This window comes from Oncorhynchus mykiss, chromosome 24, assembly GCF_013265735.2.
Source record: "Oncorhynchus mykiss isolate Arlee chromosome 24, USDA_OmykA_1.1, whole genome shotgun sequence".
Classification (NCBI taxonomy): Eukaryota; Metazoa; Chordata; class Actinopteri; order Salmoniformes; family Salmonidae; genus Oncorhynchus; species Oncorhynchus mykiss.
The window spans coordinates 5004627-5020514 of NC_048588.1; the positions used below are offsets into that span (position 1 = coordinate 5004627).

Here is a 15888-nt window from a genome sequence, read left to right on the forward strand (position 1 = left end):
ATCAGTTTATAAACCATGTGCCATAGAATAGGGAAATCGGACATTTCTTCCCAACTATTTTGCGATCGATTTGACACAGCTGTCAATTTTTTGTCCTTAAATGGAACTGTTATACTTTTTTTATTTATCACAATTTTGGTCTTTAATGCAGGGCCGACAGACAAGACAACTTTCTCCCCTTCCATTTGTGGTAATTCTGCAATTAGTTGGTTGTAATTTTGAGTAGAGCAGACATTTCCATATATTTTTGTTAACAGCAAGTTTGACAACTCCACCAGTCCTATTTATGATATCATTAACACAGATTATACATATTGTTTCAAAAAATGTAGTTTCTCAATTAGTATATTTGAGTGTAATCATATTTGTCTATAAATATATAAATATACATACACAGATGAAGTTGGATGTTTACATACACCTTACGCCAAATATATTTAAACTCATTTTTCACAATTCCTGACATTTAATCCCAGGAAAAAATCCCTGTTTTAGGCCAGTTAGGATCACCACTTTATTTTAAGAATGTGAAATGTCAGAATAATAGCAGAGAGAATGATTTATTTCAGCTTTTTTACATACACTCAATTAGTTTTTGGTAGCATTGCCTTTAAATAGTTTAATTTGGGTCAAACGTTTTGGGTAGCCTTCCACAAGCTTCCGACAGTTGGGTAAATTTTGGCCCATTCCTCCTAACAGAGCTGGTGTAACGGAGTCAGATTCGTAGGCCTCCTTGCTCGCACACGCTTTTTCAGTTCTGCCCACAAATTTTCTATAGGGTTGAGGTCCGGGCTTTGGGATGGAATACCTTGACTTTGCTGTCCTCAAGCCATTTTGCCAAAACTTTGGAAGTATGCTTGGGGTTGTTGTCCATTTGGAAGACCCATTTGCGACCAAGCTTTAACTTCCTGACTGATGCCTTGAGATGTTGCTTCAAAATATCCACATAATTTTCCTCCTCATGATGCCATCTATTTTGTGAAGTGCACCAGTCCCTCCTGCAGCAAAGCACCCCCACAACATGATGCTGCCACCCCCGTGCTTCACGGTTGGGATGGTGTTCTTCGGCTTGCAAGCCCCTCCCCCCTTTTCCCTCCAAACATAACAATGGTCATTATGACCAAACAGTTCTATTATTGTTTCATCAGACCAGAGGACATTTCTCCAAAAAGTACGATCTTTGTCCCCATGTGCAGTTGCAAACCATAGTCTGGCTTTTTTTATGGTGGTTTTGGAGCAGCGGCTTTGTCGTTGCTGAGCGGGCTTTCAGGTTATGTCGATATAGGATTAGTTTTACTATGGATATAGAACCATGGGACCATGACGGCTGTATGGTCCCATGGTGTTTTCCTTGCGTATTTTTTTCATATTTTTACAGATGAACGTGGTACCTTCAGGCGTTTGGAAATTGCTACCAAGGATGAACCAGACTTGTGGAGGTCTACAAGTTTTTTCTGAGGTCTGGCTGATTATTTTCATCTTTTCCCCCATGATGTCAAGCAAAGAGGCACTGAGTTTGAAGGTAGGCCTTGAAATACATCCACAGGTATTTTTTTTTATTTTTTTATTTTACCTTTATTTAACCAGGCAAGTCAGTTAAGAACAAATTCTTATTTTCAATGACGGCCTGGGAACAGTGGGTTAACTGCCTGTTCAGGGGCAGAACGACAGATTTGTACCTTGTCAGCTCGGGGGTTTGAACTCGCAACCTTCCGGTTACTAGTCCAACGCTCTAACCACTAGGCTACGCTGCCGCCCCAATTGACTCAAATTATGTCAATTACCCTATCAGAAGCTTCTAAAGCCATGACATCATTGTATGGATTTTTCCAAGCTGTTTAAAGGCACAGTCAACTTTGTGTATGTAAACTTCTGACCCACTGGAATTGTGATACAGGGAATTATAAGTGAAACAATCTGTCTGTAAACAATTGTTGGAAAAATTACTTGTGTCATGCACCAAGTAGATGTCCTAAACGACTAACAAGAAATGTGTGGAGTGGTTGAAAAACAAGTTTTAATGACTCCAACCTAAGTCTTCAACCGTATAACATGTTAATTCCCATCATCAGTCTGAGTTGAGTTCACCTTAGCCTAGCTAAGTGGACTGGAGCTAGGCTTCTAGAAAATAAGCTGGGTGCACAGCAACAGTCTCTCTCTCACAGCTATTCCATCACCATGTATCGTATGTAACCACTACAATTTATGGGAAGAACTATGGGCAATAGCACTGACTTAGTTGATTTGACCATGACTGGGATATAAAGTCTATTTTAGTTGACATGCCTGTGTGATGTGTCTGAAATACATAAATAAACATGTATTCTCTCTTTTGAATCACAAGCTCTTTGCTCTTACCACAGTAAAGTAAAACAATTTAATAAAGACCATGTATGCCAAACATGCTCTGAAAAAGTGCGTTTGCAATCTATCAATTGAAAAATGAAAATGAGTTGTTTATACAAAACTTTATTGCATTTGGTCACCCCCAAAATTAGGCCATTAAATGGTTAGTTACTTAGTTGCATCCTTCCTCAGGGAACTGTTTGTGGATAGCTGACAACAGGGTGGCAGGTCTTTAGATGTGCTGCTCTAGAGTTCCATAGCCCAGAAGACTCGCCTGGGGACAGAGGGATGGACACATGTTATTTTTTTTAAATAAAAGTCTGGGAAACTTTTACAGGGAGGAGAGAGCATGCGTTTGAGTGAGTACATTAAATCCAATCCCAACCAGTGGCCCAGGACAATATGCTATGCTATCACACCGGCAGACTGCCACAGTGAAGGAGATTTACAGAGTGAATCAAGTGTACTGCTACGAGTGGAGCTTACTTCTATGTGCTTTGGAGAGATCTCAGGTAGTTGGTCAGCGGGCTCTGGAGGTCCTTGGACCATTCTGTCGCTATGGTAACTGGAGAGAGACGGAGGTAGTGAGTGTGCTTGAAATACAGTCCTCACCCCTGACCTCCCACTGGCCCAGGGCATTCTTCCTAAACCCTGGAATCACAGTCTCTCTGACAGGGAGTTACTCCAGGATTATACAGGTGTATGGTGTACAGGGCTTCTCCACTTATATGAGTTGAGTATTAGTACTCTTGATACTGAAACAGCATCATGCAATTCAAAGAAAAACAATATTATGACTTACTGACAGAGTGTTTGTTCTATGTTCCTGCTGGTAGCAAACCTCAACCTGGATGCAGATACAATGTCCTGCCTTGTAGAATGGTGGCATCTATCTCCACCAGGCTCAAAGAAAACAGACGACAAACCTGAAGAGATTAACAAAAGAAAATGGTGCCTGCATTTAGGGTTCATGTATTAGTTTGCCTATTTCATGATTCATGTCTGTAAATGACAACAATAGAGCTGATTTAAAAAAAATATGGCATGCCATCCAATCAAATTATATTATGGCACAAGGTCCAGCTCACGAACAATTGCTACCTCAATTTATTCCATCACAACATCATGCTCCTCCTTATTTGACTGTAGTTAGTAAACTTAGATGCCTGTGATTGGCTGCCAAATTGGGTTTCAACAAACTGCCTCAAAGATGGTGATGTTGGAAGAAATTAGCTTGTCAACATGCATTGCTTTTGACACATGCCACGATTCTTGCTTTACGTCTTACCGTCGGTAGCTAGATAATAGATAAATTGTTTGATAATGGCAGTTTAGTTTATCATCTACTGCAACCAGCTATGTGTAAAACTGAAAGACTCTGGCTGTAAAACGCAACAAGTTAGCTAGCTAACTAGATAACCAACAAGCTAGCTAGCTACTGTAGCTGGCTTGACACTCACTCCTTAACGTTAGCTTACCATGCTTTTCAGGACAACTCAACATTCTTCTTGCCAATCCCTTCGACTCCTTCTTGCCTACTCCTGTCTCTCAGTCTTCTTCTAGGTTCAAAACGTTATGGATGTAGACAGTCCGGTGTCTTATTGTCAAAGAGCAACCCACTCATTATACAGCCACCTGGTGCAGTCAATGGCTCAGTGTTCGAGAGCTGGTCACTGGCTCAGCGGCATCGATGTTATCTCCGATTTCCCAACGTCAAATAAAAAAGTGACACATCACATTGATACATATCTGCACTACATATTATTGTTTGGGGGGGGGGGGGGGGGGGGTGCTAATGTCAAACATGGCATTTCACATGACGTGACATGAGTCTTGATGGATTCTCGCTGTTCACGTGTGAATCTGTCCACGAAAGATTAGCCAATACAGAACACACCTAAGGACTGCCTGCCTGAGCCAGCACGCAGGACAGGCATGACCATCCTCTCAAAACAGACAGCAATTATTTCATCATTTATTCATGGTCTAACCTCAGTGCCCTCTACCTGGTGGAGAGGAAGCACTATAAACCACGCTAGGTTTCCCCACCATGCTAATCAGAGTGAGCGCTTCAGCTCTGCATCATATGATGAGCAATGCTCAACAGGGGTCAACAACAGGGCTCTTCAAGCTCTACACCATGCACTTCAGGTAAATAGGAATAAATATGAATGGTTAGAAAATGTACTTGTCTGAATAATTAATTTCCCTAAGCACTTAGCACAAAATGGCTGTATGTTGACCTTTGCCCTGCAACCTGGTTCTGAAGGTCTGGCTCAGATTGGGGTGTCAGAGTCCCCTGGCCATGCAGATGGTAGGTGTGCGAATGCTATGTTATTGTATATGAGCCTAAACAGTTATTTTGTCATTCTCTCTACCGGCTATTCAGCATGCTACCATTTCTATCCACACATGCTATAATTTCTAACGAGATCTCATCCATGACCCTCCAGGAGACTATCTATGACTCTCCAGCATTCACCTAATCTGTAAAACACACAGATACCGCGTACGTCTTAAACACACACTCTCAAATCGTCAAACTGCAGTAAATAGCTATCCAAGGTATTACCGAATGTTAATGTGGCATCTGTACTACCCTCATAATAGTCATGTGTCCTTTTCCCAGTGCAGTTTAAGCATCTATTATAAATTCCTTTAGTGTGTACCAGAAGATAAAAGCACCAGAGATACTGTATAGTGATCCAATGGAATGCCCATTCCCCATGTAGCCTTCGATGAATCAGTGGTGGAGGTCGTTTTGCATGGCTCGGTGCTTCGGGTGGCTGAAGATTTCAATTAAGGACCAATGGAATGGTCTATAATGAGCAAACTCTCCCTACCCGGGGCACAGAATACGAACTCAACCATTGTCACGACGCCGCAATGCAACCAACCAACCAGCCAGCCAATGATAAACATCAGAGACCCGTGAAACCACTGCAACAGCCTTGAGATCCCACAATCTACCCAAATTAACAGCGAGACGATTCCATTCAGCATTTATCCCCAGATGAGAGACTGTCATTCGCCATCACCCACAAAAAAAACAGAAAAAAACAACCTCTATAGAGCCGACAACAGTCAGTCTCGCTAAAATGAACTGGGTGAGAATCACAGGCAGGATGAATAGAGTTTTGATGGCGTATCAGTGCCCCAACATTAGGAGTTATTCATATTCCCAGCGCAACGCTGCCTTCAACCGCCGCGGTGTAGGGATGGGATAATTCATTGTCTTTATGGAAGAGGAAGAGATAACAAATCCCCACGTGGAGGATGTGAGATCATTTTAGCTTCAGGTAAACAGTGTGGCCTCGTATCTTCACAGGGGGAGCCAGACTAATTTGAGGGAATTAAAGAAACCCCCTCAGTGACAAACACACGGAACCCACGGCCATAGAGCAGACTGGCACAGTAGACCATGAGAAAGGGCTACGTGGGTTGGATTGCGATGACAATGGCACACAAAGTGAAAGACAAAAGCGTACATTGGTTTCAGTAAGAGACTTTGGCAGAGGCAAGGGTGGTGCTTGTGCCAATTTTAAGATTGGGGGATCTGGGTGAGATGTGTGGTTGGATGTGTGTTGCTGCCCATCTGCCAGTGTCACTCCTCCCCTCCCGCCATGTGAATCATCTGTGGCCTGAGAATGCTGTGGTCCTGCGGGCTCAGCCCACGCTGATAAGAGTTAACTCTCCACCCCCCCCGCTAATGTGGAATGGTGCAGAGGACGGAGAGTCGTCACCTGCCACGGACAGACATGTTACCGATACGGAGGGGAGAATCGCAGGATCGTTTGCCAGACTCTGAGCAAGTCAGAGCGAGTCAGAGCAGGCTGGTATTGCTTTGGGATAGGTTCCTGTAATTGTCATGGCCATCATCCTAATTATAGAAGCCAACAATGTCATCACTGACGTCAGTCATTACTTTCAAGCCCGTCATCTATTTCCTGCTTCTGGTTGTCACCATCAACAGCCGAACCATCACCTGCAATCACCTTACCACCATATGAAAACTCCCTGAATAAAGTTGATCAGATCCATTGTCATCTGTGCGCCGTCGATATCGCATAATATATATACACCCGGCAGGTAGAGTAAAATAAAAACACTTATCTCCGGCTTTTATTCCACTGGAAGAGGAGGACATTTGTGTTAGTGCTAAGTGTGCGGTAGCTGATAAAATGGAGAATACAGTACATACCGGCGGGATGAGAGATTAAGAACAACAGAGGGAATAAAAGTAATGTATCTTTCCTCTCTGCAATCGCTGTAGGACGTCATGCTAAGAGGGCGCATTTATGCAATTAAAGTCTGTGTGTGCCGTACCGCATGCAAGAGACCCTGCTGACAATGCATTTGGCTATCCGAGTTTCGCGAGTTAGTGAGGAAGCTTTATGTACATGCCATTAGGCTGGGTAAACACATCAGACCCTGAATTATGTGATGAACAACGGCATTAAAACAATCTCTTTAATATGTAACTAACATACACGACTAACGTGTCTGTTCTTTTTGTGATTGAATGTTTTTTAACCCATTGTTTCTAGTAAGGTACACAAGACAGGAACACATAGACAAAGAAGCAAGCGACAAGATCGAAGAAAACATACAGTTCCCATCCCACAGGACTCCCAAAAACCCAAAGTTACATTAGCGGTTCACGATAGCAGTCTTTTTTTACAGTCATATGCTGATGCAAGAGCAGATCTGTTTCTCTCACCCGGCCAATGTATTCGTGCTACAGATATTTCTATGTTTATAATGTAAATGAATGGTAGCACCCACTGTTGTCTGTTTAACGAATGCGGAGCCTGCCAACGTGAGGCTGTCGTCTTCTTGACTGCTGTTAATCCAGCCAGACAAATACGTCGCTGTCTGGCAGATGGGTCTAAAGTAGTGTCATCATTTAACAATAAAACAGATGGTGAACATGGTACACTTCTACACATTATATCAGAGAGATGGGAGGATACAGCCCCAGAAACATAAAACCTCTCAATTTTGATACGGTTCTAGAAACTTAAAATAATTTCACAAATATATACACTTATTGTACACTGTTTTAAATCGGCTTTATCACGGTTGCAGCCGACAGTATTTTTCAGTGAAAACACGCTTCTGATGGCCTTCAGTTGCACACAGGTGTTCGGCGCATGCGAGATAGCAAATTAGCACAGCTGGTCCCTCTGTCTCCCGTCTCTCGTCCGTAAACTCACGCTGCAACATGGGAGACATTGTCGTGTGGGAACATTAACCATATAAAAAGGTGTGTATTCATTTAACCTTTAGTTTTTTTTAAAAAACATTATTTCTGGCTGATATGAAAGAGAAGGTATATCTCCAAAACCGTACAGCAAGCGATGCATGTTCATGTTCTGACCCAGCGCCAGGGGTCTTCACAAAAAATGACTTGCAGTCGGTTAGGGCGTCTACTTGGTGTCATTTTCCCAACAATTGTTTACAGGCAGATTATTTCACTTATAATTCAATGTATCACAATTCCAGTGGGTCAGAAGTTTACATACACGAAGTTGACTGTGCCTTTAAACAGCTTGGAAAATTCCAGAAAATTATGTCTTTGTCATGTCTCCACCTCCTATTGGAGTCAATATTTCAAGCCCTACCTTCAAACTCAGTGCCTCTTTGCTTGACATCATGGGAAAATCAATAGAATCAGTCAAGAACTCAAGAACTTTACAAACGCCTGAAGGTACCACGTTCATCTGTACAAACAATAGTACGCAAGTATAAACACCATGGGACCACGCAGCCGTCATACCGCTCAGGAAGGAGACGCACCTGTTTGAACTCGTTACCTGTATAAAAGACACATCCTAGAGATGACCACATGACCTTCTCCCATTCCTCTTCTGGATCATCCAGATGGGCCTGGACATGCGCTGGCTTGAGCAGGGGGACCTTGCGTGCGCTGCAGGATTTTAATCCATGACGGCGTAGTGTGTTACTAATGGTTTTCTTTGAGACTGTGGTCCCAGCTCTCTTCAGGTCATTGACCAGGTCCTGCCGTGTAGTTCTGTGCTGATCCCTCACCTTCCTCATGATCGTTGATGCCCCACGTGGTGAGATCTTGCATGGAGCCCCAGACCGAGGGTGATTGATCGTCATCTTGAACTTCTTCCATTTTATAATAATTGCGCCAACAGTTGTTGCCTTCTCACCAAGCTGCTTGCCTATTGTCCTGTAGCCCATCCCAGCCTTGTGCAGGTCTACAATTTTATCCCTGATGTCCTTACACAGCTCTCTGGTCTTGGCCATTGTGGAGAGGTTGGAGTCTGTTTGATTGAGTGTGTGGACAGGTGTCTTTTATACAGGTAACGAGTTCAAACAGGTGCAGTTAATACAGGTAATGAGTGGAGAACAGGAGGGCTTCCTAAAGAAAAACTAACAGGTCTGTGAGAGCCGGAATTCTTACTGGTTGGTAGGTGATCAAATGCTTATGTCATGCAATAAAACATTAATTAATTAATTAAAAATCATACAATGTGATTTTCTGGATTTTTGTTTTAGATTCCGTATCTCACAGTTACAGACCTCTACATGCATTGTAAATAGGAAAACATGCAAAATTGGCAGTGTATCAGTGTACCCACTGTAGCTACCATAGCATTTCACAAAATGTAACAACATAACATCTGGTTATGAAACAACAAAATGTTAACATGGATGCAACTGTAGGATAAACCATAAAGGGTGGCAGTAGATATTGGAGGGAGGAGTTTAATGTGCATCTTCTTGCGCCATCTTGCACTTGAATGACCTCTAACCTGTGAGCTTCTTCGTGTGGCTTTCTGGCAGACTAAATGCTGTGTTGCACAATTTGGGGAAAACTTAAAATGCAATGTAGGGGGTTCGGAACATAGGCCCTCACAGAATAGCAAATATAACCCAACCTGACCTTATCAAGGTAGACACTCTGTGTCAAAGCTCAACAAGACAGACAGGGTATCCTCAGTCACACCATTGCCGTCGGGTCTACGTCTCACCAAACGGCGGGCGTTACAAACACTAAGAATCTATTTAATTTGATCCGCCTCTACGCTGCCCCACTGATCATTCCTTTGAGAGGCGCCCTGCTCCGGAGAAAAACATCACACTCCCTCCAAAAGCCCTCTAACCTTGTCACATGACATGAGTCATGGCAAATAAAAGGCAAATATTTTACCAGTAGTTGGCAAGAAGCCACGTGACCACCCTTGGTTGAAGTCAGGACATGATCTTTGCAGCACCTGAGTCACACTGGGTCCAGTAGCACTTGCAGTTACTACATTTCTACTCTTCCCCAATGTTTTATGTGTGTGTGTGTGTGTGTGTGTGTGTGTGTGTGTGTGTGTGTGTGTGAATGTGAGAGAGAGTCAGAGAAGGTATTTTTTTGTATGTGCCACACACACACCCACATCCACTCACACACCGACGCACACACACAATCGTCCGGAGCATCTGCTTCCCTCTGTTGGGTCCTCAGGTGGCACACAGGGCTAGTTCAGCCCACTTACACTGATGGCCATCTGGCTTAGGCTATATAAGTGGCCCATCACTTTACACATGGCAGAGAGACTCCCTGCTAGGCTGCCCTCAACCCATGGTACACACTTCTGCCACCACTCAGAGTCTTATGATGTGCATGTTCACCAGACAAAACCTAGTGTCCCAAAACCAAATCCTTCTAGCCATCTCAAACTGCCCATACATTTTAGCAGAGCCACAAGATGGAGACTATTTATCTCTCGTTGTTTCCAGACAATGAGACGTAACTGTACAACGTCAGAGCTACAGTAGGAGCTGCACAGACACATAAAACACAACGACAGTACACCTCTCTCTATGGACGAGTTGCGAATCGATAGATTTGATGAATTGGGGGATAAATATGGCACTGCAAGTGGCTTCCTCAAATCTGCCCGATTACATGAAGTGGCTTTGAGCTGAAAGAGGGTGTAGGGAGTGTGGGGCTCAGAACACCTTAATGCCTTGCAGAGAAATCCCAGTCATCCACAATCACTAAGGGGCTTAGCCACAGACTTTGAGAAGAAACACCCCAAGAGCATATAATGGATTTACTATCAGTGGTCCTCTCACAAGCGGGATTGTACATTGGCTTAGTTAAATTGAGTATTTCACGAATGAAATCTGCTTGGAAAAACTCCCTGAAAATCATTGTGGGACACTTTCTGGGAGAGGAGAAGTGGACAAAGTCAGCTTAAAAAGTTCATTTGTTTTTGTATGACTTCACAGTGCAGGCGGCTTGTGTGCTTCCTACGTATCAAACTGTTTCTGCTCTGGATTGTAACTTAAAAGAGCAGGTGCGTACTTCGTATAACATTCCCGCTAACCAAATTAGTGTAATGCTTTGTTTGGTCGAAGTAGTCAAATGAGTCCTGCAGAGTTTTCCCCCAAAACAAATTAGATTGTCTATTCAATTCACCACAACAGCATCCAAAACGTAATAGCATTGACCTACGATACAATGCAAATAGTTTTAAAATCCCATGGAGGACAATTGGATGGCTTGTGTTTGTGTGTGCGCTTGTGAGAGAGCGCGTGAGCGAGGGCGAGAAAGAGAGAGAGCGCATGCGACTGTGTGTGTGTGTGTGTGTGTGCGGGCATGCATTCACACACGCGTGGGTGGACGTTCATGAAGACGCCGAAACAGGGCGAGTGTTCATATTACTAAAGGGTAATGAAAAAGGCATGGCCTTATCGCCCATCATTTCCGGTGCATCAATACACCTCGACCCATCCTCCTCATTCAATGGCGTAGACCTCCGTTATGACATCCACCAATAGGTAACTCGACCAGCGTCTCTCTTACATTCCGCTGCATTAACTCCTTTACAACAGGAGTGGCCCGTCGGCGGCTGCCGTTAAAAAAATAACTAACTGGGGCCAGCGCCTCCCTCCCTCGTTATCGCTACGGCTGTCGCGTGTCTGTCTGCTTAATTAATCGACACACTCTCAGGGATGGAGGAGGTGGCGTGTCAACGCCCATGATTAAAAATTGATCTGGGGCATGGGGAGGATGATGATAACTCTGAGCAAGACGCCGGGGATTAGCACATGATTATGGGCCTGGGGAGGTGACAGGGCCTTTCGCTGAGCTCGGCTGGATTTGGACCAGAGGAGGACAAAGGGAAAAGTGCTGCGGTGACTGTGCAGTACAAAAAGGGCCTCACTCAAGCCCATGTAACCAGCTAGAGCCAAGTGGCGTCTTTGAACTGTCGCCCTTGAATTCATTCATTATTTTTCATGGCTTGAGTACAATTGGCAGTCATTGAAGCAGGTTTTTGGTACTTGTGTGAATGCCCAGTTGATGCTAGGGGGTGTTATCCAATTAGTTAATAGTAAGTGAATAATTTAATTAAGAGACAATAGCCTAATGGTTAAGTAAGTGCGTAATGCCATGTGTGTGTGTGCGTGCACACATATTAGTAGAGAATTACAAACAAATTAAATAAGGAAGGCATGAGTTGTGGGTGAACTAACTACAGGCAAGACTCGGTAGAAGAATTGGGGAGAAACACACTGCTCACACATTCTCCCATTGATTGATAAAAACATACCATGACTGGGGTTACAAAGCTACCCGTAATTTACCAAAGTTACCAGAATCTTGAGTGATTTTGGTCATTAACAGAAAATCTATGGGAATCTATTGTAAGTTCTGTAATGTATACTTGCAAATAGCCTAATTAATGAAGAAAGGATCAAGAATGGCATTATTTTCAATTCCTTCTAACTCGCCCAACTATTGAATTATTTTCACAGCTGTTACCAGTTTGACGCCAAAACATTGACAACAAATACATATTGGCATAGTAAAAAAAATATCATATGAAGGCTATTTAATGCTGCAGCCCTCATATTAAACACCAACGGGTATTAATTAAGTTGATGGTTTGTATTTAGGATAATGTTTTACAGCTTTGTCCTATTTTTTCTTTGAAAATCATCTTATTAAATCGCATGTGATAAGGCCGCACAGAGAGCCAGGGATAATTACACACACTTCTGATATTCTGAAGTGCATAGATATTTTGTGATAGATTACGTAGAATCCATGAAAGATACCATAATGCTGGTAGTTTACTGGTAAAACCTCGAAAGTTTCCAGTAATATGCCCTGCCTTTGTAACCCGGACCATGACACAACATTCCTTTTTTTTAAAATGTTTTTAACTTAAGTTCAGGACATAATTGGATCATTCCAGAGTTGAAACAGGGATACCAGTGTGTGGTTTTAGGGTTATGGGTCATCTTACCACATAGTACACTCCCTGCAGCCTTCCGGCAAGGAGAGTCATGCTAATCATACCATCAATCATTTACGATGGGGGAGTTACTGGCTTGGAGGGGAAGACTATATATCTAGGCTATTTTCTGCTACATGTTGGGGTTTTGGAGGGGAGAGTCTCTTCTCCATGCTATCTCCCAGTTCGCACATTAACCGTCTGCCAATCACCTCTGAGGAAGTGCAGCTTCCAGAACTATTACTTGGAGCCTAATGACATGCTGCACTTCCTCATCTCCATGCGTGGCCTTGGTTAAGCTCATAGTACCACGTGAGATAAAAGGTCTGGCTTCAAATTGAAAATATCCTCTATTGCCCACATGAGAAGTCAAAGGAATCGGTCCACATTTCCAGCTCATTTCGTGTTGAGCTAAAACACTTGATCCCTCTGCAGTCTCGTCATAAACCTCGTTACAATCTCTTTCCAGAGAGTCATCTATTATTTATTCCACAGCAACGTGATCGTCACGTAATTGATATGCAGCCATGGTAGCATGCAGAGAACCAGGCCTGTGTACATTTAGGGAGTTGAGTTTTTTGGGGGGGCGGAGATGAGACACCCAGATTGGTTCATGTCTGGGTCTTCTGGTAGGGGATAAAGCCAATCGTCCCCTCGCTGCCCTTTCCAACAGAGGCATACGTGAGGAGAATACACTAAGATGTATAAACCTGGAAAAAGGGGAACATCACCGGATTCTAAGAGGCCAGCCATAGAAAATGTGAGCAACACAGAGGAAGAAGGAACACTTCTAAGGCTAAGCTTATAGATTTAGAGTCAGACGTGGTATGGTACTTTGAAGAGCAGTGTGTGTGTGTGTGTGAGAGATTGGCTTGCACAACGAGCATAAGTGTAGTGCACATGGTTATGTGCAGATGAGCATATTATGTGTGATCTCACAAACACTAGCTGAAAGCTTCAGCACGGTGGACGCATCCAAATGAGATATCGCACGTGATGGCAGCCTATCAGAATCCCCAACATCTTTTCCAGGCTGTAAATAACTTAAAAATGCCACCATGGGGTGTAACCTTGAATAAAGCGTTTCCGGTTGGTAGGCGGACGAGGAAGAGCAGGTTGGGATAATCATCTGTCCCACCTCAACATGCTCAACACAGCACCTGGTTTCATTTGGATTGGCAGGCCTTACAACCAACAGCTATTGTCTAATAGAGATTTCACAGCCTTTTTGTTCGTTTAATTTCATCAGTTCAATCGACTGATGTGGACATATGGTCCCTTTTGCTTTTAAACACATTTGTGTGTTTTGACTCAAATCTTCGAGAGTCGATTTATACAAAGGCGTGTTTTCCCATCGACATCTTACACAACGGTTCATGTTATACAGTTATTGGCATCTGATGACAGAAAAAAAATGTGTGTTATGTTGCCATTCTTTGTTGAAATATGCTGTCGAAAGGCAGGCCACAACATTCTCTTTCTTGGATCTCTATTCGAGATCTCCATGCGAGAGCCAATACTATGTGAACCTGATGAGTCATCCTTTAAGCTTTGCTGCCCATGCCAGTTTGGAGGTTAGTTCCAATGAAACATAACACCGAAGACTGTAATGTGCAGAGTCGTTGACAAAAGAACCAAGGTTGGCCGGCTCGTTCCCTCGGCCAAAACCGAGGGAACTAGTTAACCTTTATCTATCATTCTCTGTACAGGTGTTATGCTGCACCAATCGTGCACAGTGAGACAGCCACGTTGATGGTATAACCCGTTGCTCGGGAGAAGCTGTGTACAGCAACGTAATGCTCTTCGGTTTGATTCTATTTTGATTTCTCACGAGGCAATGCCGTGAACATGTCATGTACAACACCAAAAGGAAATTACCTGTCACGTTCAAAAATTGGGTGTGGGCAACAAGTCTTATCAAAACCATAATTCGGGGAATTCACTTATGCCACGCTCTGTTCCGCGCCACGCATCCTGCTTTGCCAAGCCTTTGTTTAGAAGAATCCCTATGATTTCGTGTTTTTATTTGTTTCGACTATATATAGTCCTTATAAGGACTGTCTGAGAGACATCGCAGGTACACTTCAAGTAGACACGCGTTTGCATAACAAATGATCCCACTGGGCCCAAACGTCCATTCAGCGTCGGTTCAATTGATTCAACCAGCGTGTGCCCAGTGGGATTGGCTTTGTCGCAACCCAGAAATGTCAGCTCAGAGGGGCCAACGAAAAGGCCCCAAATAAACAGGCGATGCAAGTTGCATGTATACTGATGAACCACTCCGGTATAAAACCGTCAAGTGAGTGGATTGGCGAGCTCATTAGTCGTCACAAAGTATTAAAACCACCAGTGGTGTAAAAATCACAGCGACAAAATGTCTGCTCCCTCAAATCTTTCTCTTCGCTTCTTCCCTTCTTTCCTTCTTTCACCGTCTCCAGCTACAGTGCTCTTCCACCCATCCCTAATAGAACCTCAAGCAGAGGGGACTTAAAAAGTAGAGCATGAATGTGCATGTGCAACGGTGCCATTCTATTGCGGTGGGGCCTTTACTCACCGGGGGGGGGGGGGGGCGCATCACAGAGCGGGACTGAGACTGAGAGGAGCTCGGAGGAGTCGGCGCGTCCCACAGTCCTGTAAAGTAGAGGCGTTAAGGGGAATTGAGGAGGAGTGACTATTGCCAAATGTCCAGCTGGGTCCAACTGATTCCTGGTGACACCCCGCATGGAGACACCATCAATGGCATCGATGGGCACCGCCCGAGTGACTGTGCCAGCAAATATACAGCGGGCCCTTGACGGACCTCACAGCCGGTCCCGTGTGCTTCAAGCCTCATCCGTCTGATATAAACTGTCAATCACTCACCGACATCAGAGGAATGGCGGAGGCCGTGTCCCAATACTGTCAAAAGCCTTCCTTTCATAGTCTCATTTTATTTTTTGGCCATTGACATGTGAGAGGAGGGCATTAATCAAATGGCCACCGGATTATTTACATTGACACCCCTCCGCCCCAACTGTTTTTTACACTGCTGCTAATCACTGTTTATTATCTATGCATAGTCACTTCACCCCTACCTACATGTACAAATGACCTTAACTAACCTGTACCCGCACATTGACTCGGTACCGGTACCCCCTGTATTTAGCATCGTTATTTTTATTTGACACGTTTTTACTTTAGTTTATTTGGTAAATACTTTTCTTAACTCTTCCTTGAACTGCACTGTCGGTTAAGGGCTTGTAAGTAAGCGTTTCGCGCTAAGGTCTACACTTGTTGT

General features: G+C 43.7%; 1 protein-coding gene across 5 annotated transcripts in view; it reads right to left on the minus strand.

The window, feature by feature from the left end:
• Positions 1 to 15888, minus strand: part of LOC110503574 (leucine-rich repeat and fibronectin type III domain-containing protein 1-like protein) — a 121811-nt gene that overhangs the window by 22890 nt on the left and 83033 nt on the right. The window contains exons 4-6 of one of the 5 annotated variants that reach the window (XM_036961479.1): positions 3149 to 3272; positions 2833 to 2911; positions 2514 to 2620 (exon numbers count right to left, since the gene is read on the minus strand). The exons of the other annotated variants lie outside the window; for them this stretch is intronic. Of the exons in view, the coding sequence (XP_036817374.1) occupies positions 3251 to 3272 (22 nt within the window). The 3' untranslated portion in view covers positions 2514 to 2620; positions 2833 to 2911; positions 3149 to 3250. Of the gene's footprint in view, positions 1 to 2513; positions 2621 to 2832; positions 2912 to 3148; positions 3273 to 15888 lie in introns of those variants that run through there. 5 annotated transcript variants of the gene reach the window in all.